This window comes from Phycodurus eques, chromosome 6, assembly GCF_024500275.1.
Source record: "Phycodurus eques isolate BA_2022a chromosome 6, UOR_Pequ_1.1, whole genome shotgun sequence".
In the NCBI taxonomy this organism is placed as follows: domain Eukaryota; kingdom Metazoa; phylum Chordata; class Actinopteri; order Syngnathiformes; family Syngnathidae; genus Phycodurus; species Phycodurus eques.
In genome coordinates, this window is record NC_084530.1 from 5,544,256 (window position 1) to 5,570,631 (window position 26,376).

General features: G+C 41.3%; 2 protein-coding genes across 4 annotated transcripts in view; one reads left to right on the plus strand and one right to left on the minus strand.

Annotated features, from left to right (window-relative positions):
* sp6 (Sp6 transcription factor) overlaps positions 1-10,076 on the minus strand; it is a 22,231-nt gene extending 12,155 nt beyond the window's left edge. The window contains exons 1-6 of one of the 3 annotated variants that reach the window (XR_009768702.1): positions 9,537-9,853; positions 5,048-5,218; positions 3,741-4,819; positions 3,122-3,205; positions 2,664-2,813; positions 1,491-2,007 (exon numbers count right to left, since the gene is read on the minus strand). The gene's annotated coding sequence lies outside the window, so the exon portion shown is untranslated. Of the gene's footprint in view, positions 1-1,490; positions 2,008-2,663; positions 2,814-3,121; positions 3,206-3,740; positions 4,820-5,047; positions 5,219-9,536; positions 9,854-9,976 lie in introns of those variants that run through there. The other 2 variants (XM_061678445.1, XM_061678443.1) reach the window with 2 other exon arrangements.
* scrn2 (secernin 2) lies at positions 9,264-24,766 on the plus strand. The gene is made up of 8 exons (XM_061678441.1): positions 9,264-9,328; positions 11,645-11,807; positions 15,832-16,013; positions 16,359-16,558; positions 19,241-19,456; positions 21,846-22,011; positions 22,724-22,904; positions 23,291-24,766. The coding sequence occupies exons 2-8, from the start codon at positions 11,646-11,648 to the stop codon at positions 23,441-23,443; spliced, it is 1,260 nt and encodes a 419-aa protein (XP_061534425.1). The 5' UTR covers positions 9,264-9,328; position 11,645; the 3' UTR covers positions 23,444-24,766.
* The last annotated feature ends 1,610 nt before the right edge of the window (positions 24,767-26,376 follow it).

A 26,376-nucleotide genomic window follows, 5' to 3' on the forward strand; every position in this document is an offset into this window, starting at 1 on the left:
TATATATATATATTTTTTTTTTTTTTTTTCCTGCTTTGGTCCAGCTTCCCTGTCAGATAAATATAAATACATTTAAAAAAGCGCTTTGTAAAAAGAGCGAAGGAAAATGTCAATTGTTCAATATCCAGCGTACAAATACGTTCTCTAACCACTGCAGTTACAGTACTTGTTAATGTGGAGACGCACACATACATTTCCGGGTTCCCCCTAAACCATTCAAATAATGTACATTAGAAAGTAAACATATTATTGTGTTTTACAACAATACTTAACTATATTTACAATGTACCTGTGGATAAAAAAAAAAGCAAAGCCTGTGGCCAAAATGTACACGGGCAATGTACGTGCGTACGTTTGTACATAATGTATCGCTCCCATGTCCTGATTCTGGAGCATCCCGCTTCTTCCAGCTATTCAGTAAGTTGCGGAAACCGGCTGGGAGAACCACTCTACGTCATGACAGGTGGTGAAGCGGCCTCAGCGTTACGGCGCTCAAAGTTATAATCAAGTGGATGACAGTTCTCACAAACTACAGTACATCGTTGGGTCACTCGCAAGTTGTCTTACACACACATTAAAAGAAATGAGATTAACAAAAACAATAATAACAGATCAGTAAGGACGAGAGGATTGCTGGTTTGTGACCACGCGACCAACCACACCGCTGCTGACCGCCAACGGCTCCTCGAAAAGAGGTAGATGTTGTTTATTTGTGGCAATTTTAATTATTGTTTTCGTTTACGCAATAATTATTGTATGACTATTTTATGCTACATAAAATCTCAATAATATTTTTAGTGAGCGTTTTAAAACTACGCTTCACCCATTGCTCGGCAAAATGCCTCATTTCCGTGCCGTCGTTTCCCTGTACGTCATTTTCGGTGCGACACTGACTGGGCCAGGGCGGGAAATGAATCAGGCATTCACTAAATATATATAAATAAACTATTGAATACAGTGAGATGTTAGAGGAGCTGACAGGCTTAATCAACAACTTTTTATCTTCTCTAGTATTGGCTTGGGTGGAAATATATATATTTTTTAACAAAAAAAAAAGTTGGGGGAACTCCCGCTTTAATTATGTAGAGGAGTTTGTTTGTGAATTAAGGAGGTATCTACAGTTACACACAGACAGAGGTTAGTTCAAGAAATGTCATCTAAAGATGTATTTTTGGAAGTTTTCTTCTTTTAGAGTGAACGAGAACATCGATCCATACATTGTAAAACTTCTTACTGTAAAAATTGCAGTATTTTACTGGCAGCAGTGATCCTGTAAAACACTGTAAATTAATGCAGTATAATACTGTAAATTAATCTCCAGTAAAATACTGTACTTTCTAAGATTACTGATTATAGCAACATACTGGAGAAATTTACAGTACTTTAAAGGATCACTGCTACCAGTAAAATACTGTAATTTTTAGTGACTCAGTATTATACTGTAATTGATTTTACAATAATAAATGAATATTTAAAGTAATGTTGTATTTTTTATCCTTCAATATATATATATATATATATATATATTTTTTTTGTCACCATTGATATTATCATTGATGATAATTACCCGCAACCCTAGTGAGGATCAGCAGTACGGAAAATGGATGGATGATAATAATTGTATTTTTTATATAATTATGATTATTATGATAATCACCACCATCATCATCATCATCAATAATAAAGACAACAGAAAGGTAGTTCCTTTTCAAACTTTTTTTTAAATTGAAAGTCCAACAGCATTGGACAAGCTTAACACTAGTGACTTCAATAACTATAAACTGGGGGGAGGGGAAAACAAAAAAAAAAAAAACACAACGTATGTGTTTATGTGTGTGTATAAAATCACACAAAGTCACACAGGAAATCACCAAGCTTCTTGATGAGTGCCCAGACGTGGGTTATCCGATGCTGCCTTGTTTTGCATCATCCTGCAACTCTCCTTGCTTGGTGCCTTGTCGTTCCTAGCTTTGGTTCCCCCTCTCTGGATTTATGTCAGCGCAGCTTCTAGAAAAACAAAGTAAAACAACAACAAAAATCAGTCTTTTCAGGTGACAATCTATTAAAACCATAGCCACATCGACCGGCCATGATGTTAACAGTGGGCTGTTGTTGGCCCGAGGAACTTTCAGACATTTGTCGAAATATGTCTCCATTTATTTGTCTAAATATGTCTAACAGTTCGAAGGGGAACATTCAAAATATGACACATAAGTTTCCCGGGTCCTCATTAATTGTTATCATCCAGGAAGATAAGTATATAAGACTCTGAGTTGCTCTGTTTGGGTTTATAATGACCATAAAATCGGTGTTCATTTCCGTTAGCATGTCTATGGATTTTTGCATTACTGTATGTTAAGCATTAAGGTAGCTGACTTTCGTTGTTGAATTCTTTGTTTAACGTGTCACGTTTTACAGTAAACTGCAACTGGGAGGACAAACAACTTAAAGCAAACACATTTTGCCTCTCATTTGGATAATGGTTTGCTATCTGTCAAACTGCTCACAGGCATTCAGGGAAAAATAAAACAAACCAAAACGGTACTACATATTTTGAACGCAATATACCGTGGTGCGTTGCAGGACCTGCAATGTGACTATTGCGTACATGTACATTGCGATGGCAACTCGAGAAATTACGCTTTGGATGGAATAGTTCTTACCGATGGATGAATTCCAGCGCGCAAAGCTGCACCTTGCTGACACCGAAGATTAAAGTTGTGAGAGGAGAACAGCACAACTAGCCCATCCACAAAACAAGTTGCCTCACATGACAACTCATTCTCTGTGCTGGCTTGTGTCAGCCATTGGGCCTGGAAATTAAACAAATTAGAAAAGTAACAATAGAAATGTAAAATTAAATACATTTATTTAAAAGTATGGCAATTCAATAACTTCTAGTAGTAGTTTGAATAGACTACATTTGCCAGCCAAAAGTGATGTCTCATACATCCAAATTTTGGGGGTTAGGGGTGTTTGATACCACTTTTCTTTCAGACCGATACCAGTATGAGTATTCACTCTTAAGTACTCACTGATACCGATTCCACGTACCAATACCACTATTGCTTTTGATGCATAAAATTTCAATTAACACATTGAAAATCACATACAATCTTACCTGCAACAATCAAACGTGGGGTGTCGGCCAAGACGGTCAGCTGCACGGTATAGCTGGTGTGAGCCGTGTGGCTGGAACTGCAACCTTTATAGAAAAAAAAAAAAAAGGATAGATAACAGGAATGTTGAATGATTGTGACATGCCGCTACACGTCTTCACTAAGAAACAGGTAAAAAAATATTTTCTCACTAGTTTAGTTTAGCGCATGTACGTCACATGACTTAAAACTGTGGTTAATAATTGTAAAAGAATTGTAACACGCCGAGACGTCGCTTGGTTTATTATAGGGCAACAAACACGACATAAAAAAAGTAACACAAAAAAAAAAAAAAGACTTAGCTAGCACCTCGAGTGTGTCTCACTTGCTCCGGACACACTTTCTAAGACACAGCTGTAACGTAGCAGAAGACCTTCTAATACTACATGTCGAGAAGTTAGTCCATTTTTTTCATGTTTATGTTTATGTTCACATAATGCCCCAAAAAAATTCACAGGCGTTTCATTTCATTTTCTGTCACAGGCGTTCGACATGGAATGGTTGTTAAACCCATCCATGAAATGGCTATAGCACAAAATGTCATTTCCCCACAACATTAGGTAGAAAAAAGATGTGACTTACATCAGTTCCAGACACACAACTGTCAAGTTACATTCAGGTGGCAGACATCGATTTGAAGTTGTCCAACTTGTTGGCTGGCAAGAAAAGAATTCTTGGTGGCGAGGAAAATAATGGCGGCTATCGATAAATTTTCCACTCTCCTTTCGGTCCTCCTTCTCATGATGCAACACGATTTACAGTAAAAATGACGGATTACAGTAGTGCTGTATATATATATTTTTTGCTTTTGCTCCCATGGTGCATTGTGTTTTACAGTAATATACTTCATAATATAAATACGGCATAATACTGGACCAATTTTACAGCAAATGCTTCCAATTTTACAGCATAGGCTTACAGTGTAATATTTACAGTAATCTTAAAATGAGTAGGACATCCATCCATTTTCCATACCGCTCATCCTCACTAGGGCCGCGAACGTGCTGGAACCTATCCCAGCCGACTCTGGGCGAGAGGCGCCGTGCACCCTGAACTGGTCACCAGCCAATCGCAGGGCACATACAAACAAACAACCATTCGCACTCATTCACACCAACGGGCAATTTAGAGTCCTCAATTAACTTACCATGCATGTTTTTGGGATGTGGGAGGAAACGGGAGTACCCGGAGAAAACCCACGCAGGCACGGGGAGAGCATGCAAACTTCACACAGGGGCGGGATTTGAACCCCGGTCCTCAGAACTGTGAGGCAGATTAGCTAACCAGTCGCCCACTGTTTCACCATAATCAGAACGTGAAAACACAATTTATTTTCTAAGCGTCATGTCTTAAACTATCGAATAATTTTTATTACTGGCTCCTCATCTTAAAACTATTTATTCTAGCAATAGTTTGTTGTTGATAGAAACGTATCAATACTGTACCCGATACAGAAAGACAGCCCTCCTTCAAATGTTAAAAGTACACTGAATATAAATGCATATCACCAGCAATTACGATGTCAGGTGTGGCGAGAGAGTAGTAGTAGGAATAATCCATCCATCCATCCATTTCTACCGCTTATCCGAGGTCGGGTCGCGGGGGCAATAGCTTTAGCAGGGACGCCCAGACTTCCCTCTCCCCAGCCACTTCATCCAGCTCTAGAAATAATGTTAGCAATAAAATAATAATAATTTAAATCACCGATCATTAAGATACTTAGGAAATTGCTTTCTGTTTCATAGTTATTTTAACTCGAGAATAATAAAACAATTCATTTCAATCCTGTCTGCAGCACAATGCCAAAAAAAAAAACGACAATATCTAGAAAAGGAAGGAGAAGGAGCGTCAGGAAACAGCAAAGAGTAGAAAATGAATGAATTAATTACAAGTGGTTCCCTTTCTCTCACTTGAGCCGCTGTCCCCCTCGCGGATGCATTTTCAGGACCATGCTGATAAAACACCCATCCATCCATTTTCTGTACCGCTTGTCCTCACAAGGGCCGCAGGCGTGCTGGAGCCTAATCCCAGGTATCTTCGAGCGGGAGGCGGGGTACACCCTGCAGACAGATACACTTCACAACCCACGAGGAGGAGGAGGGAAAAATTCATCCAGGGGGACTGGAGAACATCACGCTGCTCTGGCCGCTTCATGGAGCACCACTCACGGCCACAGAAGCATGTTTATGGGGAGAGAGATGTCTCAAAATTATTTGCACGCGTTTTTCAAATCCCCAAATATATCAGCGATTTATACGTGTGTTTTTTTTATGTTGCGCGTGCATTTATCATGAACTATCATTTGTAAATATTCAATTTGTCTGGTGAATTGTTGGAGGTGCGTTTGTGGATCATCATTTATTTTCGAGACAAACGTAACGCAGTTTCAAGTTGAAAAAAAACCCAACAACACACGTCTGAGTAGGTCCTCCTTCCATCCTCTAGGCGGCAGTGTTGCTGTCTCCTTTGAGAGTGTAGACCACATGTGTCAAACTCAAGGCCTGGGGGCCAGATCCGGACCACCACATCATTTTATGTGGCCCCCATAAAAATGACTTGCAGTCAAGTCATCAACGGAGACAGCAACACCGCCGCCTCGCGGATGGAGGGAGGGCCTTCCTAGATGTGTAAATCTTAAAACTGCATTGTTTGCCTCAAAAATAAATGCACGTGCCCGGTGATCCACAAACGGCGTTTCAACAACGCACAAGCAAAATTTAATATTTACAAATGATAAGTCACGATAAATGCACACACAACATTAAAAACATGTGTAAACCTCGGATATATTTGTGAATTTGAAAAACACGTACAAATAATTTGTGGATTTCAAAAACACGTGGGAATTGCGGATATATTTGAAATGAATGAAAATTGAATGAATCCGTTAGATTCACATCATTTTGATTGTTGTGTGGTTAAAAATAAATGCACTACTGTGCAATACAGAAATACTGTAGGACAAAGGACAATTTATGATGATGAAACAGCAGTGGGTTCACTAGCAAATCACTGTGCAGTGTCTTAGCCTTTTCGGGTACAGTATCCAATCTTTGAGATCGTAAATCTGTCCGATGTCAGCAAAAAAAAATTAAAATAAATAAATAAACAAACAAACGAGGATCAGATTGGACAAACAGGCAATATAACAATACTCTGTCGCATATGTTCTTCAAACAATGTGAAAAACGAGATATGATAACAATACAGACCCTTTTCAAAAAAAAATTTAATATCATGGAAAGGTTTATTTCCATAATTCCATTCAAAAAGTTAAACTTTCATAGATTATAGATTCTGGGCCCACAATTGAAACAATTTCAAGAATGTATTTGTTTACTTTTACATCATTTGGGCTTCCAGCTCATAAAACCCACGAAATCAGGAATTCAAAAAATTTGAATACTGTGAAGAAATCACCATTTACTTCTCATTTTTGTAGGGGTTTGCTTGAATCACTGCTTTGATGCGCCGTGGCATTGAGGCAATCAGCCTGTGGCATTGCCTGGGAGTTATGGAAGCCCAAATTTCCTCGATGCTTGCTTCTTTGTTTTTGGGTCTGGTGCCCCTCATTTTCCGCTTGATAATCCACACATTCTCAATGGGGTTTAGATCTGGCGAGTTGGCTGGCCAGTCAAGCGCTGCGATGGCATGGGCATCAAACCAGGTTTTGGTGCTTCTGGCCGTATGAGTAGGGGCCAGGTCCTGCTGGAAGATGAAACCTGCATCTCCATACAGATCGTCAGCAGAAGGAATCATGAAGTCCTCTAAAACATTCTGGTAGACGGTTGCGGTGACCTTGGATTTAGGAAAGCAGAGTTTTCCCACGCCTGTAATGGACATTGCCCCCCAAATCATGACTGACTGGATATTTCACACTGGACCTCAAGCAGCTTGGGTTCTGTTCTTCAGCAGTCTTCCTCCAAATCCTTGGACCTTGATTCCCAAACCAAAGGCACACTTTACTTTCATCAGAAAATAGGACTTTGGACCACTGGCCAACAGTTTAGTCCTTCTTGTCCTTTGCCGAGTTGACACTTCCTACGTTGGGACAGGCTCAGAAGTGGCTTGACCCGAAGAACCCGATAGTTGTAGCCCATCTCCCGGATGCGTCTGAATGTGGTGGTTTTTGAAACTGTGACTCCCGCCTCATTCCACTCTTTCAGGATGTCTGCTCGATTCTTGAATCTTCAGTTTGATAATCCGCTGAAGACTACGGTGATCTCTTTTGCTGGCGCATCTTCTCCTGCCACATTTTGTCCTTCCACTAGACTTTCCATTGATATGTTTGAACACAGCACTCTGTGAACCACCAGCCTCCATAGCTAGGAACTTTTTGGGCTTACCCATCCTATGGAGGGTATCAATGATGGTCTTCTGGCCAGTTGTCAACTCTGCAGTCTTCCCCATATTGAACCCAACTGAGACAATTGAACCAAACTGAAGCAATTTAATGACACCTGGGGAAACCTGTGCAGGTGTTTTGAGTTTAGTAGATGATTTCTGTGTGACACTCAGTTTAAAACATTTATGTCCTACAAACTTTGGTCTGATTTCTTCACAGTATTCTAATTTTTTAAATTCCGGATTTTGTGGGTTTTATGAGCTGGAAGCCCAAATTATGTAAATATAAACAAATAAATACCTGAAATTGTTTCAATTGTGGGCCCTGAATCTATAATCTATGAAAGTTTAACTTTTGAATGGAATTATGGAAATAAACTTTTCCATGATATTAAAATGTTTTGGAAAGGGTCTGTATTTGAGGGTGACTTCTACTTTCTTTGTTGCAGCAAGTGTCTATTTTATTGTGTGCACCGCACTGCCCCTCAGAGGTTAAGAAGTGGACGTGCAGAAAAGTTACTTTATTTATGTGGCCCATTGGTTAATAATAAACGAGTCAGTTTTTCTGATACCTACTATTGCTGAGTATCGTTCTTTGTTTGAGTCATATCACGTGATCAAGCATTTTCTAACATTCCATACTACAAAATAAGTAAATTATGTTTGATTATTGCTGAAATTGGATTGGACTGATATCGGTATCAGCCAAAACTCAAGGCTGCAATATATAAGTTGGATCGGATATAAATATAAATATATATATATATATATATATATATATATATATATATATAGGAAAAATGGGTATGTGAGGGGTGTATGTATAAATGTATGCAAGTGTTTATATGTGATATACTGTATTTTTGGCCTATGTATGTAGGATTTAAATGAGTTTTACTTCTTCCTACTTTCGGAATAGTAGTACATGGTGTTTCAATATGGTATATTTATATTGTCTTTTTTCAGTACTTGTTTTTTTCCACTGCATGTTCAAAATAGAAAGTCCAATCAAATAGATAAATTAAGTTTTCAATCAGATTTTTTTGACTTTGTTGATGTCTTCCTAAGTAGTTGTTCAAAACAATTTGTCAGATCATATTTTAAATTGCAGTAACTATGCTCTGAAGTTGTGTCATGTGACATACATGCATCCCTATTACAAAAATATTTTTAATACAGGATGAGAAAAAAAGTGAGCTACCTGTACATGACTCATCAGAAACGACATACATCATCAAGCTAATTGCTTTGACCATGGGTCGACCTCAGGTGCTTTCAGCCGTAATGGAGAGTCACGTAAACCAAGCCAACCCTGTTACTCTTTTTTTTTTTAAATCAGAAAAGCCATATTAATATCAGCGTTTTTTTTTTGTTTTTTTTTATTAAGCTATATATCTGTTTGTCCTTGACCTGTTAGCATAACATCTAGAATGTAGCCTACTCGAGCAAAATTCGTTAACATTAGCATTTATTTGCAAGCCTCTTACTGTAATTAGAGTAATATTCAAATTAGTATTCACATAAAACGTAACTTTATTTATTTGTATAGGATTTAGTCAGCAAACCGGGTCGTGCCAAACACAGCAAAATATTTGATAGGACAAATAACATTTCTAACAAAAAGTTTAGTTGACGGCTGAACTGCACGAATCAAATTATTATTTTTTGGGGAGGCGGTGGGGGATTATATAAAATAAATACAAACTAAATGGTTGTCTTTCAAAAGTGTTGGCGTTTATCAGTCAGGAGAGTTCTTGGTCACGTGACTCCTGAGTCTTCAACCTGCCATCCAGCAGCCGGCCGTCAGCGCTCACAATATCCGAAAGGTAAATGGAATAGAAACAGTTTTTGCGCTAGTATATACAATTCTGCCACTGCCACTGAGTGTCGCAACCTCCCACCCAAGAAAATAAATAAATAAAGGTTGGGTGGGGGGAGTGACAATAGCGACAGACACGTTTTAAATTGAGCGTTTGTATTCAGCCCTTGTTTAAGAAACACTGATCGCCAACAATATTTCCGCCACAACCTTACCGTATCGCCTTTGTGCTGACTTTAGTTCCGACATCAGACGCTGTCCGTTGACGCCAATGCGAAGTTAGCGATGTCTCGCACTGTAGCGGATTTGTGCAGATTACAGTCAATAAAGTCCTCTCTCCACAAAACTGCCTCCTAATCCCTAGTTGTCGCATGTGTGGAAGAGGTGGTCGCTGTTTAACTCGTTTGGGACTCAACGACAAACAGACGGCTGGATCCTTTTCTTCTCGACTGCACACAAAAAAAGCACATTTGGAGTGTCTGTGCGTGGGAAATAACGACATATACATTATTTGTTATTGAATTGATGTGTACTATCACGTGACTACATCCGGGTACTGGTCTCCACCAGCGCCATACATACCATACGTCACATTGCAACCACAAATACGGTTTAACGGTGACAAATAACGGCTAATAAATTTTTGGTAAATCACCTGAGGCGATTAGATATTATTTCAGGAAAACAATATGATGATAATGTGATGTCATACAACTTCTGCTTTTAGTTGGGTAGAAGGCCGATTGAACTGTCACGCAGTTTGCGGGGTTTGGAAACTGTTGACCGATGAGTCTCGCGAGAGAAAGTTTGCCGGACGTTTGCTATTCGCTTGACATTCGCCAGGGACCGTCTACAAGTTACACGAAGGAGGTTTTTGGTGAAATCACTAAAAGTCAATTAAAAACACTTTTTTTTCTCATTCTGATTGCTGTCGTAGGTGGCAAAACAGGTACACAGTATACCTTCAGTATGGACTGTTCGAGGCACGGTTTATTACAGTATCTTACAATGAGCGGACCATTTAAACAACAATCCTTAAAATAGTAAAATATGTATCACATCCTCATATCACCAGAGTTATTGTTCGGGGTGCAATTGTGAAATTTTAAATGTATGTCCATGCAGAGGAAAAAGGAAACTTGCCAGCATTTATGGCAGACGCAACTGTTGACAACAAATATACCCTCTGGGCACGACCGGCCTTAGGTCATGTGGCGCCTGAGCTGAGATTTTTTTATGGGGATTTACATAAACTTCCAAAAAAGTCAAATATCAAGCGTTTTTAAACATTGCTTTTAATTTATAACATGTTTATAACAAATTTAAAATAGAACATTTTCTTAATGTCATTACTGTAGTATTACTGCCAAACAAATCGTGCGAGTAACTTGCTGTTGCGACACATAATTGGACAAAACAAAAGTAGCAACAACTCGACCTCTCTTTCTCCCATTTGCCTTTTATTTTTTTTCTTCTCCTGTGTTCTGGACTGTTTTAGCCGTTTCCAAATTTGTCTGGGGTCACGTCAATAAATTTGCCCTCAGTAGAGGAGGGAGTATTTGCTACTATGATTTGTAATAATATTAATTGGGATTTTTTTTGATGATACAAATAATAATGCATTTTTCAGAGGTTTGGATGGCCACTGTTGAATGAAATCTATCATCCACCACACATGTCCGAGGTACGCTTGCGTGTCAGTCTGCTTGCATGTTCACCGATCAGATTCACCAATATTCCATTAGCTCCCCGGGCCACAACTTACACGCGGTATTAGCAGGCCCAAGTTTAGACAGACTTTCTGACACTAAGGTCTCACTCGGCCAAGCGCATCTCCAAGGGCACACCCTCCCTGCGCTGACAACGCCCAGCTTGGCACAGACAAGTTTACCAAGTCTTGTTCTTGGACGGAAATGAAGATGCATCACTGAAAATGGAGCACTCAGTCACTAAATTCTTACAGGCTCTGGGCGGAAGCCAATTGACGCACCCTCGCTGCACCTACTTCGCCCAGCTTGGCACTGACCAGTCTGCCAAACAGGCAAATGCGCAGCGAGCCTTGCGGTGGCACGAATATCAAGATGCGCACCATTTGTGCTCCGGCGTACGTTGCGCTTTCTACGCAAATGAATATAGAGCGCTATGTGTCTAAACCTGCATTTGGAACCACTGATTTTTATCATAAAAATATGACTCCATAATAATAATAACAAGAAAGATTTATATTTTGCACGACAGCCCATATTCTGGAATCATTGAGAGGAGTATATTAATATTTTATTCATAGGAATTTAGGAATTTTGCAATCTTCTTTTTGTTTTAGGATGGCAGAAGATCCCATGTCATGTGACTGTTTTGTTTCATTGCCCCCTGGCTCTCTTGATGACCACGTCATTTTTGGGAAGAACTCTGACCGTCCCCGGGATGAGGTGCAGGAGGTAGTCCACTACCTCCCAACCTCTCACCCTCCGGGCACCATGCTGGAGGTAAAACCACTGTAGTCATCTATTTTTGGTGATGCGAGGGAGGCTACCTCAAAAGACATTTTGTGGGGCAGGTGCTTAACCAGAACAAAGAACAGTGTATATTATACTGTCTTTACCTGGTATATCATTACCCATACACTCATGGGGATATCTAATATGCTGCAATTAGTAAATGAGAACTGTTATTCATCTGCAAAATAACTGAGGGTTACTCTCAGAAAAAAATTGTTTGATAGTGAGGCTCTGCATCATACCAATAGACCACATAATTACAGCCTTCAAAGTCACTCTAAAGTGAAAATAAATGTCTTCTAAATTTGAGATGCCACAGGGAAGAGTTTTGTTCAGAACCCTGACAAATTTGAATGATTGAAAAATCGACAATATATAAAAAAGGGGCTCAAAATGGGGGAAAAAAATCAAGCCATTCTCTCTCTTCTTGAACACTGGTGGGTATGTCTGCTGAATGAACTGAAACCACGCCCTGCTCCTCTGTCAATCAAATGACACTTTTACTACCTGGAAAAATTCATGCTACTTCGTCTGGCATCTTTCCTGTGGCTACACATAACTACATGTTTGTGCTTCAAAAATATATCCGCATAAAACCTCTGGTGCCTGGACTATATCCCACGGAGTCACCATGGGCTTTTCCGTGCGGCCATACCAACCTGAAGACCGGATCCACACGCTGGCTGTCAAGTCAGACTTTTTTTTTTTTAGTTTTTTAGTTTTTTTTTTTGTTTTTACACCTTCCTCAAACTTTTGCCTTACTGTGTGTGACACGCAGGCACTCCTGGCCGACAACAAGGAACAGAAATATATCTTTCAATTCAGTTTACAGGGTCTTTAAGCATCTTTCAACACCTGTTTCAAACAGTGACTCGGACACACAGCACATTAGATAATTTCATTGTTTGCTTGACAAACGGAGTACTGTAACTGTACATAATGCCAGTGTTTTCTGTCAATCTTGTCTTATATTTTTAGGGATTGGTCTTGGTTGTGTTGGGGCCCGGCCGGGCAAAGCACAAAGAGGCAATGGCTCGGTACCTGGAGGTTGGGGTTCACACCGGTAGACGAGAGGGTAGCCTCCCTCCGCCTGCGAGTGGGTGGGACAGGTCAGGACTGTTTGTGCCCATTCACCAAACAGCAGCTCAGAATACCCATCCTTCTTGGAGTCCTTGGAGAGTGTGCCAGAGAGTGGCCCTGTTGGGGACTCCCTCGTCCTTTTGGGGGACTTCAGTGCTCACATGGGCAATGACAGAGAGACCTGGAAGAGCATGATAGAGAATAACCCCCCCCCCCGTTCAGAACCCAAACGTTCTGTTATTGGAATTCTGTGCTTATCACTGATTGTCCTTAACAAACACCATGGTCAAAGATAAGGGTAAAGAAGGAGCTCTCGATTTACCGGTCGATCTACGTTCCTACCCTCACCTATGGTCACGAGCTGTGGGTCGTGACCGAAAGAACAAGATCCCGGATACAAGCGGCCGAAAGGAGTTTCTTCCGCAGGGTGTCTGGGCTCTCCCTTAGAGATAGGGTGAGAAGCTCGGTCATCCGAGGAGGGGCTCAGAGTAGAGCCACTGCTTCTCCGCATTGAGAGGAGCCAGATGAGGGGGCTCGGGCATCTGTTTAGGATGCCTCCTGGACGCCTCCCTCGTGAGGTGTTCCGGGCACGTTCCACCGGGAGGAGACCCCAAGGACGACCCAGGACACGCTGGAGAGACTACGTCTCTCGGCTTGCCTGGGAACGCCTCGGGATCCCCTCGGAAGAGCTAGAGGAAGTGGCTGGGGAGAGGGAAGTCTTCCCTGCTGAGGCTGCTGCCCCTGCGACCCGACCTCGGATAAGCGGAAGACAATGAATGGATGGATGGATGGATGGACACACCCCACCACCCACATTCAGAGTACAGGGATAAGGGTTGCCAGTCTGGGACCTGGTAACCATAATAATAGGGTGGGAGGTGGGTTGTCACTTTTCTCTTGGCTGGACTCCTGGGACCTGCGCCCTCCCCCACCCCATGGTTGTTCAGGCCGCAGAGGAGTGCGGTTCTCGGTTCAATCATAAGCATGAGGGGGAAAAAAGAATTTTGAGTTTTAGCCTAGACTTAAAAACATTAACACTTGGGGCTGATTTATTCTGCTGGCATCCTATTTCGTTTGTGTGCAGCACATCAGCAAAATGCTGCTTCACCGTGTTTGATTTGGACTCTGTGCTCCACTATCTGACCTGAGTCTGTAGATCTCAAAACTCTACCGGGTTTATATCCCATTAGCATTTCTTTCAGGACCTAAACCATTTAGTGATTTATAGACCAGTAGGAAAAATTTACAGTAAAATTTGTAGCTGACTGGGAGCCAATGTAGAGACTTTAGAACTTGAATAATGTGTTCTGATCTTTTTGTTTTGGTCGGAACCAGAGCTGCAGTGTTCTGAATGGCTGCAGCTGTTTAACGCTATTTTGGGGGGTCCACTCAGAACACCATTCCAATAGTCAAGTCTATAATGGAGAAAAAAGCATGGATGGGCTTCACTCACTTCACTCTGGATTAGGGTTGTCACTATCAAATCTTTTTAAAATCGATTATCCTATAGATAAGAGGTGGCCACACTTTTTGCCTTAAGAGCTACAGTACTTTTTAAATGACCGACTCAAAATGATCTACCAACACCAAAAATGCTTGAATGTGTGTAGGTGTGTGCGTGTTTGTGTGCGCTGTAAAAACAACATTCAGTGCAGTCCTGTCTGTCTCCCCTAACATCTAATTGCTGACAATTTTTGGGGGTTAAAAAATGCACATTATCCATGAGTAATTACGGTACTTAAACACCTGGTTGGCCTCTCTGGCACTATACACAAATGGTTCTTATCCTAACTCACCAATAGAACTTTTATGGTAAGTCTAGATATATGCTCCTCAGAAATGTATGAAATAATGTGGTGTGCCGCAGGGATCAATTTTAGCCCCTGTCCTATTCAATTGCATATGTATGTTCCATATTCATTCCATACCTTTCAGTGGTGCTGGGAGATGACCATTCTTTCAATGGTGTAAGGTCAGGGTCTTGTAGAAGTGGACCAAATCTGTTTGTTCATCGGATTTTGTGTTTTGTATTTGGTTGCTCCTTTTACCTCCTTTCGCTGCAGCCATCTTCTGCGACTATTTCCTCCTTGGGGTAGAAGCAGCATTCAGCACCGGACAACCAGATTCCTCATTCATTTGTTGGTGCTCTGTCCTTCCTGTTGTCCGCTGTCCCATATCTTTAGGTTTTGCTCCCAGTAAATTCCAGGGAGGGCTGGTGGCTGATTTTCTGTCGTTTCCACAAGCAACATGTCTTCTTTGTGGCGTTAGTTAGCTGTCTCTTAGCCTGCTACTGCTCTCTGTTTTGAGAGATTGGTAAGGTGGTGTCATTCCCCGACTGTCCATTTACCTCCACATGCACTTCAAGGTGGTGTATTTTTGTCTCCAGTACTGTCATCTTCTGAAGAAGTTTTTGATAATATCAGTGGAAAAGGAAGGCATCTTGTTGCTTGTTGCTAATTGCAGGCTTGTGCTAGTAGCAGGTCACGCTCACGTTAGGATGCGAGGGTATCACAATTATTAAAATATGGCCATGTCCGCCTGTATCTACAAAGAAGTACAGCCCGACAGATTCTAAGTGACAATTTTAGCATTCTATAACCCCAAAGGCAGCTTCTTGTATAATTATAAGACAAATATTGATGTATGTGATGTAGGGCACATCAAGTAGTAGATTTATTGGTACAGTATCAAAGAAGGTGCCATGTTCATAGAAATATACAGTTGATATCTACTAAAGTAATCATAGGATTAATTTATATAATCAATATTGTGCTTGCGGACTACTTGAAGATGAAAAACTATTTTGCAGAGGGACAAAGCTGATACGGTAGAAAGGTGTTCAGATACATCACAACAATCTAGCAATCTTTAGTCTTCTCAGTGTAATTCTCAGTTGATCTCTGTCTACTGTGTTGTTCTTTTTCATCTGTAGTGTACATATATACAGATCCCTCAGGTAGAGCAGACATATGCTGTTATCCTTAGTAAACCAGCTTGGATGTGGGGAGCTGAAATGGGAGCCAACGATCAGGGAGTTTGTATTGGGAATGAGGCAGTCTGGACTCGAGAGGCTGTCACTTCTGGAGAGGCTTTGCTGGGCATGGATCTTGTGAGGTGAGCGCCTACTGAACACACTGACAACACAGCATCTGGAGCAACTCAAGTGTTTAATATTTTCCTCAAAGATAATACTTTGAAAATAAACTGACCATTGAACCATTTTGTTGATGCTAGATGGCCACTCCATCACCTTCACCATGCAAATCTCAAGATTGCAAGTGTATTCCTCTATAGTTTATTTCAAAATTGACTCATATTTAGAACTATTAATAACCATAAGTCCCTGGTGTACTTCTGATGAAAAATATAATTCCTTTATAACTTTAACCTTGTTGAACAGTATTATTTTTTATTTCAAAACGAACATGCTGAAGAAAACCATTATTTCTGCCTCCTCAGGCTGGGCCTGGAGCGTGGTGACAGTGCATGGGCAGCGCTCACTGTCATCACTGGCCTGTTGGAGCAACACGGACAAGGGGGTCAGTGCAGGGAGGATCCTGAACCTTTAAGCTACCACAGCACCTTCCTTCTGGTGGACCGAAATGAAGCTTGGGTTCTGGAAACGGCTGGAAGACTGTGGGTTGCACAGAAGATCTCAGGTGATTACAATCACATAATATGTGTCCTGAACAGGTTCAGTTCTAAGAATACATACTTGAGGGAGCCATGCAGAATCTATAAGGGGGCATCATTTGACAGCATGACATTGGTTACAGGCGCATATCTAAGCTTCTGAATGTTCCAGTGAGCACAGTTGGGGCCATAATATGTAAGTGGAAAGCCACCATACTGAAGAAGAAGAAGAGGAATCACCATTTATTGTCATGAACATGCATGCATGCACACAAAATTTGTTCCCTGCATTTAACCCATCACAGTGAACACATACAGATGTTAGTGGAACCCAGGGAGCATTTCGGGGTATCAGTGTCTTGCTCGAGGACACCACAGCCGTGAGTCCGGGGGATGTTGGCGGATGGTCCAGTCGGGGTCTTGAACCTAGGTCCCCCATGGTGGCAGGCGATGATCTTAACCATTGGGCCACGGCTGCCCAATAGCACATCTACTTGTTGTCAGACACACATGCACATGCTGTACACACAAATATGCTCACACTGTAAATACAGACATCCAATCTCACACATCAGTGCATAGAGTTACACAAATATACACAGTAGAACACGCACGCATATATATAAACTCGGTCGGACACAAATTGCACATAGATGCACGAAGGTGGTTACACACGTACACAGATGCAGTCTCACACATTCATAAACACAATATGTAAATAGACACTCACTCACACACACACGGGCACTACATACTGACAGAAACGCACAAACAAACACTTCATACTTGTGACACAAAGACGAGCGTACACAGTGGAACACGCAATGATTGTGTGTGGGAGCACCTGTCAAGTCATTAGTGGGACTATGACAAGCATGTGAAAACACTTGCCCTGAACCGGTTCCCAGCCAATCGCAGGGCACATATAAACAAACAACCATATTCACACTCACTTTCACACCTACGGGCAATTTGCCCTGAACCGGTTCCCAGCCAATCGCAGGGCACATATAAACAACCAACCATATTCACACTCACTTTCACACCTACGGGCAATTTAGAGTCTTCAATTAACCCACCATGCATATTTTTTGGGATGTGGGAGGAAACCGGAGTGTCCGGAGAAAACCCACGCAGGCACGGCGGGGAGAACATGCAAACTCCACACAGGCGGGGCTGGGGATTTAACCCCGGTCCTCAGAACCTCAAAATAATTGTACAGAGTAGTTTCATCATACTTTTTATTTGAGTATTTATGTTAAGAGGAAACTGTACCTTTACTCTGCAACAATCTAAATTTCACTCACTGTTTTTATTTATTAATTATTATGTGCACAATCTATTTTAGACTTTCATTCTCGACCTCTGCGACAACGGCGCCATTACAGCAATAACCACAGTGATATTTGACTCAAGCTCACCAATTAAACGACACAATAAAGTCACGTCTGCACCCAAAGTCTTCTATTGGGGTTCGCGGGCCAATCACAGTGACTCATATTGGAAAAAGAGAGAGAAAGAAATCAGCCGCGCAACTTGTTTACATTTCAGACTACGGAAAAAAAACGGCTTTGTCATTCAGCGCAGTCATGTAGCTGCGCAAACTTGAATAGTTCAGCCCTCTTCAAACTTGAGAAAACATCCTTGCGTAAGTTGCAGATGTTTTGTTTTGACTGTGCGTATGGCAACATTAGCTTTATTTTAAGGTAATAAGTAACTGTTAAACATGCATCTTTGTCGTGGCGTTCTCTCTCTCATTCGCTCACACACACATTCAGACACTGCACTTGCAAATCTAGTAAAAAGCCTGTACATTATCAATAAATTTGGTCACCAAGAAGTTTCTTCATTCAGCCATTCTCGTGCATAAAGCAAATAAAATTTCTGTAAGGCCCTATGCATGTGTTGTTGATTTTTTTGGCACTTGAAATGGTGGCGGATGTGTGTGGACTTCCATTTAACATAAGTTCGAATGTGACTGGCTACTCCTGAAGACAGCCACATCCCATTTGTGTATACCATAAGAAAAAGTGCACCTTTGTGCAACCACATTTATTTTTATTTATTTTATTTCACCTTTATTTAACCAGGTTAAAGTCCAGTTGAGACAGAACATCTCTTTTGCAATGGTGACCAGGCCAAGAAGGCAGCCAGTTTAACCCCAAATCAATGACGCGTTGTGGCGACCCCTAACGGGACAAGCCGAAGGGAGAAGAAGAATATTTTTGTTACTATGTTTTAGATTAAGTGCTATTGTTCAGCAATATCTGAATTTGCACATGCATATTTTATTTAGTTATTTTTATTTTCTCTGGTGTTCATGCTCTGATTAAAAAAAAACATAAATCAGAAGTTACTGAGTTGCAAAGTACTATTAGTAAGTAGTAGTAGTAAGTCGTAAGTAAACTTTTCACTGAGTACTTTCTTCCTCTTACTCAAGTAATCCTTTTGAGGACTACTTTTTACGTTTACTTGAGTCATATTATTCTAAAGTAACAGTATTCTTACTTGAGTACAATATTTGGCTACTCAACCCACCTCTGGTTGTGCCACAATTCAAAAGCAAATCTGATTTCATTTTCAGTGAGTTTTTACAATTTTTACATTTGTCAGTTTTAAGTTATTTCAATGTCCATTCTGGGGTTTTCTTTCTTTAATGAAAGGATACCAACAATATTGTGTGTGTAAAAGCCAATTTCTATTCTCAGAGGGAGTGACGAACATCTCTAACCAGTTGACCATCGACACTGAGATTACCACAGAGCATCCGGAGCTGCGGAGCGTGGCCCAGGCACAGGGCTGGTGGGATGGAGAAGGAGAGTTTAACTTCTCACAAGTGTTCAGCCCTGAGAAGCAACCCATCAGGATGGAGCTTGCCAAAAAGCGCTATAAGGGGGGTGCAGAGCTACTACAGCAACGTGACGGTGAGCGTCGTAGGCTGATAAAGTACCCAGCAAAATCAGAATTGGCTTTGTTTAGGTCAGCCTGCAAAGAAAAAAGAAAACAATTCTAATGTTCTCAGTTTAATTTTCTCTTAATTGCATTATATTTTATGATTTTAAAAACAGCACATTGATGCAGCATCCCTTTGTTAAACAATGCGGCACCACGGTGCTGTGGTGGTTAGCACGTCTGCCTTACAGGTCTGAGGTTTATGATTCCAATCTTGGCTCCAGCCTTCCTGTATCAAATTTGCATCTTCTCCCCGCAATTGGCTGTTGAACAGTCTAGTGTGTAACCAGGCTGTCATCCAGAGTCAGGTGAGAAAGGCTCCAACTCACCCATGACTCTCATGAGGACCAGCGGTAAACAGTGGGGGGGAAAAGTATTTGGAGAGCCACCAATTGTGCAAGTTGTCCCACTTAAAAAGATGAGACAGGTATGTAGTTTTCATCATAGGCACACTTCAACTGTGAGAGACAGAATGTGGAAAAAAAAATAATCCAGGAAATCACATTGTATGATTTTTATCTAATTTATTTGTATATTCTTGCAAAAAATAAATATTTGAACACCTACCAACCAACAAGAATTCTGGCTCTCACAGACCTGTTACTGAATCTCTAAGAAGCTCTTCTATCCGCCACGTTACTTGTATTAATGGCACCTGTTTGAACTGCATATCTCTATCCACACCCTCAAACTGTCAGACTCCAACCTCTCCACCATGGCTAAGACCAGAGAGCTGTCTAAGCACACTACAGACTAAATTGTAGACCTGCACAAGGCTGGGATGAGCTCCTCTACAATAGCTAAGCAGCTTGGTGAGATGGCGCAATTATTAAAAGATGGAGGAAATACAAGATGACTAACAATCTCCCTTGACTTGGGGCTCCATGCAAGAACTCACCTCGTGTGTTATCAATGATCTTGAGAATTGTGACGGATCAGCCCAAAACTACATCTGGTCAATAACCTGTGGACCTGGTCAATGACTTGAAGAGCGCTGTGACCACAATCGCAAAGGTTACCATTAGTAACACACTAATGTGATCATGGATTCAAATCCTGCAGCTCCTGAAAGGCTCCCCACTTTAAAGGAGACATATTTTGCTAAAGCAACTTTCTCTAGTATTTGGGATGTGATATTGGCTCTATGGTGCCTCAGTACACATGTGAAATATGAATTAAAATGGTCCATGCATTCCTGAGTTTTTCTGCCGAGAGGCCTGAAATCAGGTAATTTGAATTTCTGGAGCTTATTTTCGTCACTAACGAAGATCTCGCTGTCAATATAACGGACGTGTGCTCTCACAAGTGACAAGTACACAGAGGCAACCAATCAAAGGAAAGGGGGCGGTCTTAGCCAAATATGGACAAAGCGGATACAAAGCTCAGTCAAACATGTAGGTGTCAGAGGGGCCTTTTCTGGACACTCGTATGTAAAAAACCAATATATAAGGAGAGACAAAAGACACTGGCAGGGAAAAAGCAAACTAGCAAAGAAGAAGGAAAACTCAATAAGAAAGCAACTAAAAAGAAAATAATAGCAGCTCACAGAGTTATGTCCCTATTGCACTTGATGATGTACCAAAAAGAGCTCCAAGGATGACCTAAGTCCAGAAAACACAGCTCTGTCCATGGGTGACTTTGTCATCGTCAATTTTCCAACTAAACACGGGATTATCCGTTACATTGGCATGGCTGAGAAAGTTGATGATGATATGTGTGCAATTTCTCAAAAGAATCAGTGGAAATGTGAAAGCATGGGAGCGACCCATGTTTGCTTTCAGGGAAAGTGATGTGGCAGATGTCCCTAAAAGAGATGTGGTGAAGAAGTTGACTCCACCTAAAAGGCCAGGAGGAACCACACAAAAAGAGCAACTCTCCATCTTTCTCTGTAACCTTCAGGGGTGGAATGACGGGTAGGCCTAGTTCTAATAATCTAGGTGGGTCTAGTCCTGTTCTGAGTCTCAGGCTGTTCCAGTTGGTTGTGATGGCCCTATGTTCTTAGGCCCAGGCTGTATTAGCTGACTCTTATTATTGTCCCATGTTCCATTGTGAGGAAACATCCTGAATCAAAGAGAAATGTGTACATTTTACTGCTTCATCGTCCTCGCTTGCCTACTCGCTACAGTATATGTAAAAAAAAAAAGTCTCACTTTACCATTGTCTCAAATACTGTATTTAGAAATGTAAATTCACTTCTGGGGTTTTAAACTTGAATGGGTTTGCCTAGCTTCCCGGGCATTGTCATGGGGTAGAAAGGCTTTGGTATTTTCATAACTGAGTAGACTACTTATTCTATATATAGTACTATACCTGTACTATAGGATTCTGCAGTAACAAACATGTTTTTCCTGTATGTTTTAGGCTCCGTGACAGCACAGGTGATGATGTCTATTCTGAGGGACAAGCCCAGCGGCATCTGCATGGATTCTGGCGGTTTTTGCACCACGGGCAGTATGGTGTCTATACTTCCCAGAGATACGAACCTGCCATGCATCCACTTCTTCACTGCGACTCCAGACCCCTCCCGGTTTGTCAATGACAGAACCCGAGAATTACGCGACTAAACATACTTCTAACTACATACAATGGAAACGGACCCCAAAATAGACTCAGGCTCAGGAGTTTTCTAGAGGGGGAAAAAAAAAAAAGAAAAAAAACGTCTTAGACTGTAAATGATGTTTTTGACAACTAAGACTAAAGAGTTCCAAATATGGCATTTCAAAAATGTTTACTTTGCTAGCAAAACAGGAATGCTAAATGAGAAGAAAAAAAAAAGTGAAGCACTTTGTAAAACTAGAAACACGGGCAGGTATGAGAAACAGCAGCTCTCAGAATTGTTTGTTACACAAACCTCCGGCTGCAAAGTACTGTAGCGTCCTATGTAATTGTGAATACTATTTTTGAAATTCTTAAACATGTTGAAATTGCTTCTGTATTTAAATACATACATTTTTTATACTTAAAAAAAAGCTACCTCAATTCAGCAGTTACCGTATTTACTGTTTGCCTGCTGCTGGATTATGGCGGTGGAAAAAATGCAACCAAGAAAATAATTTGTTCCCATCCATTATTCTAAAGTAAGAGAAAATTAAATCAGATACAAAATAGCATGCATTTTAGAGACAATCTTATCTTAGCTTGAGCCTTTTGAATATGCTGTTGCATGAGTGAGTGTTTTTTTTTTGTCTTTCCTTTCTCCTTGTCATTTCTCTCTCCCCCATCCTCTTTTGCGCTTAAAGGTCCATATTCAAGCCTTATATCTTCTCTGAGAACTACACCCCTGTGCTCAGTGTAGTCTCCCCACACTTTGGCCCTGATGATCCTGCAAAGAAGCAGCCGCGCTTTCAGGACCAGGTTGACCGCAGGCATGACCTTTACAAGGCTCACCAGGAGGCACTGAACACTATGAAGACTGACCCGGTAGGTCAATTGCTTGTAGAGTAATTGGAAAAAAAGTACTGCACAAAGTTACACTGAATCAGTCTTCTAGTAAGGATAGACAACAAATCAAATAGGTTTACTTTACACATAAAAGGCATGGTTCAACTGAACACGAAACAGAAAAAATAGTACACATTCATAGATGGTTCAGTTATTTGACACAGGGTACTTGCAAGATGCATTGTGTTACTATATGTAATAGTTCAGAAAATACATTTTTATTATTTATACAGTAGAAACAGCTTTGCCAGGTTACATATTCGTGCTAACAAACAAACCAAAATGCACTGTTGGCAGGGGTAATCATAATTGCATTAATCCACTTTTTCCTGTTTGTTGTATATCTATTTTCTTTCTCCCTGCAGGACAAGGGCTTAGCTAACTATACGATTCTGAGGGACCTCGAGTCACAGTGTCTGAGTGAGATTTCAGCCATGTTGAGTGGAGAGATACCAGGCGATGAACTGGGAAACTTGTTTTTTGATTGTGTGGACACGGAGATCAAGTTCTATCAATGACAGGTTGGAGAACTGCTTGGTTTGATCTTAAATTACCACACTTGAAAATTGCCGTGGTTCAACGACTTTCCTGATAGTACTTAAAAATTTGAATCTAATAATCTTAATCAATTAACTGTCGACATTTAGTTATGAACGACAACAGTAAAGCACATAAAAATGACTGAATGAATGAATGAATTGTTGTTATTTTCCCCATCTAGTTGGAACAGTTTAGTCAGGTTGAAAGGTCACTGTTTGTAGTTTCAGTGGCTTATTTGCCGCATGTACATGAAACTGTCAACTGATCAACTGTTTTTTCATACTGCGGCCTCAACTGCTCATTCCTAGTAAACTGAGAGTGGCAGGAAAGGCCGCGGAGTGACTCTTGGAACATTTATCCTCCAATATGCCTTTGCCTCACCTCGCATATCGCTGATACCGTTATATAATTCATTAAGACTAAGGGGTCTGTTTTCGTGACCGGCGTAAGACTGCGTGGAGGCATCTTAGCGTTTGCTGTCAAACTCCTTGGAGGTCTTCCCGTCCTTTTTGTTTTGGTAATTTCACAGACAGGCGTAAGCAGGCGTGTTTAAAAGAGTGAGGTCTGCGCCGCTGTGGGCGTGATCACAGCAGATTTCAATCATGCCCAATCAAAGCGGCTCCTCCCATTCCCGTTAAATGTGGCGCACTCACGGCCTCACTTATAGACATCTCTGTGTGGAAGAGAACAATATGTAATCGCAGTAATCCGTGCGTGACTGGAGCATTGTCATTGCTCTTGGACGGTGTGGCAATAGACAAACAGAGCGGGTACCCTTATTAAACAACGAATGAGCTGGTGATAACCGCTGGCAATTTAAATATGTCCGCGGACCTCAGGTATCAATCTATCACCACCCACAATCATTCGTGTGCCCGCCTCCCATAGCTGTGCTGGCCCGTGAGATGATTTAAAATATATAATGATGATGATGATAATAGTGCCGCTACTACTGCTACGAATAATAAAAATAATAATGCATTCAATGACTTGGCAAACGTGAACGAGTCTTGTGCTTGCACAAAAATTCGTATATACCAGCAATTGCATCCTGCCACAGATGCGTCGTCTACGAAAATAGGACCCTAAATGTCTAAAAGATGTCTGATCATCAGTTTAACCTGGGAACAATGACCTCTGTAGTGTTAATAAAGGTCTAGATGGCACATGCACTAATGTAGCAGTGGTTTTGCACTTCAGTATTGTATGGAGTATGTTTGAAATGTGATTTGTTGGAAAACAATGGGTTGTCATGTGATGGCTACATGGACAATGTGAAATAAAGACTGTTTAGAATGTGACCTGTCTGTGTTCTAAGTCTTAATAGCAACAAAGTTAGCCAACAAGCTCAAGGAAATCAGTAAAGCAGCAAGCCGGATCAGGATGGTATGAAAAACTATTCCAAAGTCAAAGAAAATACCATTTGCGATATTTTATTGCTGAATTAACAACTATTCAGGCTAAACATAGATCAGAAAAAAATGGCTATTGTGGATTAAAATGTTGCACTTTTTTTTGACAAAGAAATAACCTGGAAACAAATATATTAAGAACTGTGAAACAGAGAAAATAGAATAAGACATTGATAAAATGAAATGGCCTTTATTAGTCCTAAAATGGGGAAATTTGTATCGTTTCATCATTTCCGTGGATGCAGGAACTAAAATACACTGCAGCATGCAAGGAGGACACAGAAAATGTACCAAATGTGTGTGTTCAAGCACATTAACATACCATACAGTCACCTGTACATCTCCCATTTGAGAATATTTGTGTCCAGATGAAGGTGAGTGAGTTTCAGAAGGTCTGTGGGGAAAGATTTGGTATTGGCATTGACCGTAGGTAAAAAATACTGTGAGGTCACACATTCTGAAAGATGGGTTGGTGCACACATCCTTGTTCTCTCTCTCTCTCTCTCTCTCTTTCTCTCTCTCGCTCTCACTCATAGTATATGTGTCATATAATTTGATCAATAATGTTAAAGACATCCATCCATTTTCCGTACCGCTTATCCTCACGAGGGTCGCGGGTGTGCCGGAGCCATCCCAGCTATCTTCGGGCGAGAGGCGGGGTACACCCTGAACTGGTCGCCAGTCAATCGCAGGGCACGTAGAAACAAACAACCATTCACACCTACGGGCAATTTAGAGTCTTCAATTAACCTACCCTGCATGTTTTGAGGATGTGGGAGGAAACCGGAGTACCCGGAGAAAACCCACGCAGGCACAGGGAGAACATGCAAACTCCACACAGGCGGGGCCTGGATTTGAACCCCGGTCCTTAGAACTGTAAGGCAGATGTGCTAACCAGTCATCCACCGTGCCACCTGTTAAAGATATTTGTAAAAAAATGACCTTGGTTTTTATATGGATCAATATCTCTCATGCTGAAACAGCCACACACACAAAAAAAATCATCCAAACAAAGTTGGGGGGGCATTGATCGCTTTTGAAATAAAGATTAAAATATATTTTATCAGGCGGGGCGGCACGGTGGATTACTGGTTAGAGCGTCAGCCTCACAGTTCTGAGGACCTGGGTTCAATCCCCGGCCCCGTCTGTGTGGAGTTTGCATGTTCTCCCCGTGCCTGCGTGGGTTTCCTCCGGGCACTCCCACATCCCAAAAACATGCATGAATTGGAGACTCTAAATTGCCCGTAGGCATGACTGTGAGTGCGAATAGTTGTTTGTTCCTATGTGCCCATGCGATTGGCTGGCAACCAGTTCAGGGTGTACCCCGCCTCCTGCCCGATGACAGCTGGGATAGGCTCCAGCACGCCCGCGACCCTAGTGAGGAGAAGCGGCTCAGAAAATGGATGGATGGATGGAAGGATATATTGTATCAAGTCGCCCTGGGCAGCACCAGAGCTTTGCACCCCACTACTGAGGCAGACAGTGACCGCGGCAAAATA

Coding starts and splice junctions, on each gene's coding strand:
- scrn2 (XM_061678441.1), top strand. CDS start 11,646: ATGGCAGAAGATCCCATGTCATGTGACTGTTTTGTTTCATTGCCCCCT. Junction 16,559..19,240: donor GGTTGCACAGAAGATCTCAG/GTGATTACAATC, acceptor TTCTATTCTCAG/AGGGAGTGACGAACATCTCT. Junction 22,012..22,723: donor GCGACTCCAGACCCCTCCCG/GTTTGTCAATGA, acceptor TTGCGCTTAAAG/GTCCATATTCAAGCCTTATA.